This window comes from Oratosquilla oratoria, chromosome 40, assembly GCF_046742065.1.
Source record: "Oratosquilla oratoria isolate Oo_2021 chromosome 40, ASM4674206v1, whole genome shotgun sequence".
In the NCBI taxonomy this organism is placed as follows: Eukaryota; Metazoa; Arthropoda; class Malacostraca; order Stomatopoda; family Squillidae; genus Oratosquilla; species Oratosquilla oratoria.
The window spans coordinates 29,549,322-29,555,966 of NC_134816.1; the positions used below are offsets into that span (position 1 = coordinate 29,549,322).

Genomic DNA, 6,645 nt, shown 5'->3' on the forward strand with positions numbered 1-6,645 from the left:
TATATAAAATGTGGATGAAAAGAGAAAATATAGCCAAGCTCTACAGTAAGACACTAAGAAAAACAAGAAGAGCTCATAAGGAGCTGTCGATATAAAGATTATAGATCCGCATCTACATCTACATCTACATCTACATCTACGTCAACATCTACAATTACTTTGTAACATACGAGTAGCTCTGTGGGAGAGTGATCCAAGCGCCACGGACCGCCAGACCCTGATTTCGTTCTCAACCAGCTATTCGCACCTTCTGGTGGTATTTGGATTCGTCTCCCTCGACCATGGTCACTCAGAGGGAGACGAATCCAACTCCCAGATAAGCCAGGTCGGCTGGTTGAACACAAAATAGCCTGGCGTCCCGTGGCGCTTGGATCACTCTCCCACGGAGAGCTTCTCATATGTAAGGTACATCTTTTTATCGATATTATCAAGTCTTAAAGGTCGGCGATCTCTCTAAGAGAATTAAATCGCTTATCGTTGTCCGAATAAAAACATGGTAAGCTGTTGAAGGATTAATTAACTTTTTTTTTCCAATCTCCCATGTATGGTGGCTGCACAGGATTTACCAGATTGATATCTTCGGATATGTAGTAAAATCCCTACGGACCAGAGTCGCGCATCATACTCTTATGTCTGGAGGCTCCGCTTTACTTAAAAAAAAAAAAAAAAAAAAAAAAAAAAAAAAAAAAAAAATCCTCCTCATATTTCTTCTTTACCATCTCTATTACTCCTTTTCTGCATGATGTTGTCTCCAAGGAAAGAAGCGCTGGTGACACTCCTCAGTTGATTAAAATTACCTGACTGAATAGAATCCATAACATAATCACTAGAGAAAGTTTTGGCCAGAGGGGCACATTCAGTTGATTGCAGTCATTGACTGGAGTCTGGCAATAATTTGAAAGGACTAGAGCTTGAGTTGTTGACTTAATGAATTTCATTTACAGTCATTGACTGGAGTCTGGCGCTAGAATAGAGTACACCAAGATTGGCACTAAATTAAAAGGATTAGAGCTTGAATTGTTGACCTAATGAATTCCATTTACGGTCATTGACTGGAGTCTGGCGTTGGAATGGAGTACATCAAAATTGACAGTAATTTGAAAGGACTAGAGCTTGAATTGTTGATTTAATGAATTCTATTTATGGTACATATTTGGATTTTGGCTTTGCTTCACATTGGATAGTTCCCAGATAAAAAAAAAAAGATATAATTTGAAAGGACTGAATCATGAATTGTTGACTTGATGAGTCATATTTACGGTACTTATTTAGAATATAGTTTTACTTCTAAGTGGCTAGTCCCCAGAAGAACACAGGGACATAAGACCCACATATACACATGTGTCTTCAAGCTCGTGAATAAAACAGAAATTTCTTGAAGAACAGAAAAAGTTAATAGCTTCATCGCACGCAGAAGTGTCCGCAGTGAATTTAATTAAAATTCTATTCCAAACATGAATAAAACAAAAATTTCTTGAAGAACAGAAAAAAAGAATAATAGTCCCATCGCACGCAGAAGTGTCCGCAGTGAATCTAATCCAAATTTTGTTCCAAACAATAAAAAAAAAAAAAAAAATCTTGAAGAACAGTAAAGAAAATTAATAGTCTCATCGCACGCAAACGTGTCTGCAGTGAATCTAATCCAATTTTTGTTCCAAACATTTGTTCAAACGTGCTCATGAACTTCAGACTCCGAGTGTACGTGCGGCTACATCGGTTCACTGCTACAAGAGACTGAAACTTGTTTCTTCTGTTGACCAGATGATCTCGTCGCCTCCATCTCTTCCTCATGGTCACCGTGCGTCATCTCCTATAGCGATGACCACGCCCTCATATAATGTGCACTTTGTTATACATATGTATAAACAATTACGTGTATATTATCCTCTTGTTTTCTCTATACACATTACCTCTTCCTCGTTCTTTGGTGGATATGTTGCACTTATTCAACAAATTCCGTTCTTGTCAAAGTACACGTGTTCCTTCCTCTCTCCTCTTTCCCTCCACTCCCTCCCAAGGTTATCCAGTCCCTCGGCTATAAAAGTCGGCAACGGTGAGGATCCAGCAGAACATTGAGTTCAACGAGCTGTGTGTGTTCGGAGCTGCTGCTTCTGCCTTCAACAAGTTCACCATGAAGTACCTGGTGAGTAGTTGGCTGAACGGGGTTCAAGTGATGTGCGCAGTTGCATAAGGAGGGGGAGTGTGCGCTGAATGTGGTTTTCGGGATAATAGACAATGCAGACGAAGTGAAAGAGAACGATGGAGTCTTGTTTAGATTCACAAATCACACACATGCATACATACATAGATACATACATACATAGATACATACATATATAGATACATACATATATAGATACATACATATATACATACACACACATACATTTACACACTCGTACACACGTGGACACACACATACACATACAAACACACACACACACACACACACACACACACACACACACACACACACACACTCACAAACACACACACACACACACACACACACACACACACACACACACACACACACACACACACACACACACACACACACACACACACACACACACACACACACACACACACACACACACACACACACGAGTGCTCGCTCGCACATACACGAATACACACATTCATACATGCAGATGCGTGGACACGCACTTGTACCTTTGTGTTGTGATCTGTCTTCTCTGACTGTAGTGTAGTTAGTGCGAGATGGCACAGAGGCCTATGTTGTGAACTTTCATTCACGTATCATTACTGTAATATTTGTAGTTCTACGTGTTTGTTCTCTGCGGCACTTATGTCTAACTAGAGCATATTCAAAATGTTCCTGTCTTATACTGGTTTTTGTTTTCGGAATGATTGTGTCCTTCAACAAGTTTCAGTGGGCATTGTATTGAAATTTGCTCAGAAGATCATGCGCATGGATTATTGGGACAGTTATACTAGCTCATATATATATATATATATTTATATATATATATATATATATATATATATGTATATATATATATATATTTATATATATATATATATATATATATATATATATATATATATTTGTGTATGTCATAGCGTGCATGCTTATTCAAAACACACGCACTAACACGAACACACACACATACCCACACACACACACACACATACACACACAGACACACACACACACACACACACACACACACACACACACACACACACACACACACACACACACACACACACACACACACACACACACACACACACACACACACACACACACACACACACACACACACACACACACACACACACACACACACACACACATATATATATATGCGTGCATGGGTGTATATTGGGAGTACATACTCTATACGCCAGTTATACTCAAATGTTCTTTTTCTCTGTGCATTGCAGGTTCTTTTGGCTTTGGTAGGTGTGGCGATGGCCCAGTATGAGGGCGGCTTTGTGAAGATCTTGGAGGACAAGCGCTACCAAGACGGCGCCGCCTTCGGAAACTACCGTAACCAAGAGGACGGCCAGAAGTACTTCGAGGAAACGCTCGCCGATGGCACCAGGAAGGGATACTGGGAGTACCCCCTGGACGGAAAGATCTACCGCATGGAGTTCGAAGCTGGTAAGCAAGGGATGGTCATCACGAAGTCCAGCTTCCTTGGTGAACTGCCCCCTGCTCCCAAGGCTCCTGTTGTTCCTGTCCTTCCCAACCCTGTTCCTGTCGTAAAGGCTGCCCCTGTCACCGCCGCTCCCATCCCAGTGGTTAGACAGCAGCCTCCCCCAACTACGACTACCACGACCACCCCCGGACCTCAGAACCTCTTCGACTATCCAGCTCACCTGGACTTCGAACGTAATGCCCAGGGACACAGATTCAAGTTCACGGCTGTCTAAGTCACGTCTTCCTCCTTGGAGACCCTCATGCGGCTTCTGACTTGAGAGTCGAGGTTGTAGTGTGGGCCCTCGAAGGGAGTCATACCACGAGGTCCACCTCGATGTCTGGACTTCGTGTATCCCTCCTAGTCGTCGTTATCCGCCATATCTTAAACAATGCCAGATTCGTTAAAGCTGGAAGGTAGTTGGGGTTAATACTCGGGGCCGTTTCTCTTGGCTCATGTGTATATGTATATATATATATAATGCTTTCCCGGGACTACGCTAGGTCGAAGCCCGGGATATGTATCAGAAGCAGCAGCAGCAGCACCAGCAACAGAAATATTTGCAAAATATTTTTGTAATTCTTTTCGTGATATTGCGGCCAAATATTGCCAAAGACTTGAACTCTAACTTCAGTTGCCATTGCTTTTATTTTGCTTTTTGGGTATTTTCTTTTATTCACGTATTTTCATTTTCTTTCGACCTTCATTCTCTTTCATTCTCGTCATCCGTTCTTGATATTTCTATTTCGTTACAGAAGGGAGAATTTCTTAAAAGAATCTTAAAAAATTTAAAGGATTTCATAAATAGTTTGAAAGTCTATAACACACATATTCACTAAATTCTTTTCATTCACATATGTCTCTTTTAGAAAAAAAATCAAAATTTCGAAAATCTAAAAAAAAGTTAGTTACTTGAAAAAACTTTTAAAAATTACTTGTGTAGCCATGTACAATCCGATTTTGAAATTAGTTTCAGATTAGTAAATGTACTTTCACAACAACATTCCATTCTATAATTCTCGTATTGTTGAGATCTAATACATCATTTTGAAAATTTTCTTCATATTTTAGCATTTTGTAAGCACATACTAGAAACATTCAAAAAGTATAATCTCCCTTCTTGAAAAAAATACCCTCAGGATATGCTTTGATATTTGTCACTTTCTAAATTTGGATGCTTTGGTCTAGAAGTTAAACACAGAACTTAGGCTCACCGCCATTTCATCTATTGTACACTTTAGAATTCATCTATGACACTCTCTTCTTTACTTTCTGTATCTCTCCTTCACAGTAGTCCAAGTCTCGGTATTATCTGTCTGCATTGCACGGGGTAATATGATTCATCAATAATGCCTTGGTCGTTTTTACATTTCCAAAAATCATTTATGATAAAGGATATTTCCATATTTTTTTTTTATTAAAGATGTTAAAAAATTCCTTTCTTCTCATAAAAAGAGAATAAATTTGGGAACATAGACTTTTTGAATTAAGGAATATGTAAGAACGATCATAGGTGTAGAAAAGTGGGAAGATTGCACAGTTTCTTGTAAAAACGCAGTTTTGTACTGGCACTGACCATCTGTATATAGGAATGCATGATCTTTTCGCAGAAAAAAAACATCACATTTTCAGATCTTTTTATATCGAAATGAAATATGGTAATACAAATAAAGACATGATCGTTTTCATTGTGTCAATTAAACCTGCATTTTTTTAAATGTATCCTTTAAGTCTAACAACTGATTAATCCATGTTATCTACTGCAAATGATCTAGTCGACATCGACTATCTTCCTGAGTCCTAGACGCACCATCACATCGTCAGCACTATTGATGTATCCAGTTATTTTTCTATTGCCAGAAACTCTACTTATCATAGTGCATATTTGCGTATTTCCTTATCTTATGCACAAACTAAGTGTTTCAAATCTACCGTCACTTTAAAATAATCTCATCTAAAGAATTAAAAACCTTATAGGAGAAAAAAATGGAATATTAATCAGGAAATCATATTGTTAAGTAGACTAGAAAGCACAATTAAGAAACTTTATACTACTTAAGAAATAAAAAAGACAAACATGTTAAAATCATGGATATTACAGCCACTGACGATTCGAAGTCTGATGCTGAGGAGAGTGCCCTTTAGTAAGAGTGAAATCGTCCTTGATTATTGTTTTTTTCCGCTTAGAGTTGAACGCATCTGAACTTTGCTTTTTGTTCACTTTGAAAAGGAAGCAGCAAAACTGTTGTTGTAAAAATTAAGTCATATACTTCACTTCAGACGTAAGCGAATATCCTTAAAAAATCATTGAAAAATACAGACGACTTTCATATTCATAATTAATCCTCTCTTAAAATAACCAATTGTTTCAGCACTCACTACATAGTTACTAAGTCTATTCCGTTCGTTAACTACCCTGTTGGTAAACCAGATCTTGCCTATTTCCTTCTTAAACCTAAGATGTCCGTGGAAAATACATACGACTTTCATATTCAACGTTAATCTAGTTAACGAAAACAGATTTGCGCCGACCTGCGTGTCCACCAGTACGACGTAATCTGCGTTTTCGTTGTTGGCCTTTCTATCTAGGAGATGAAATAAAATCCCAAAGGTTTTACTATATTTTTTCTACGTTGGCTCTTTTACTGAAGGAAGTTAAATGTCAGTCGAACGATTTGGCCTTTCTCGAGCTATTGGAAAAAAATAATTAAATACAACAACACATAATCATCTCTTTTATATCTTTGCAACGGGATAAAATCGAGACAGAAGAACAGTTATCATGTAGTCTTTAGGTGTGTTTCCGCTGAACTTGTTGAAAGTGTCGAAAAGACCAATCCATTAAGGCTAAATCATGATTGAAAGTAGCCCTCAACGGCGGCAGCAAAGACGCTTCTTGTCAGACAATCGAAGACGCCAGCGCCTCAAAAATGCGTTTTCTTTGAGCGCCTCATGGGGTCAAACTTTGAACAGC

At 38.6% G+C, this 6,645-nt stretch overlaps 1 protein-coding gene across 1 annotated transcript; it reads left to right on the top strand.

The window, feature by feature from the left end:
• The first annotated feature begins 2,046 nt into the window (after nucleotides 1-2,046).
• On the top strand, nucleotides 2,047-5,355 carry LOC143020744 (uncharacterized). Its single transcript, XM_076177467.1, has 2 exons — nucleotides 2,047-2,143; nucleotides 3,415-5,355. The coding sequence occupies exons 1-2, from the start codon at nucleotides 2,132-2,134 to the stop codon at nucleotides 3,904-3,906; spliced, it is 504 nt and encodes a 167-aa protein (XP_076033582.1). The 5' UTR covers nucleotides 2,047-2,131; the 3' UTR covers nucleotides 3,907-5,355.
• Nucleotides 5,356-6,645: the final 1,290 nt, after the last annotated feature.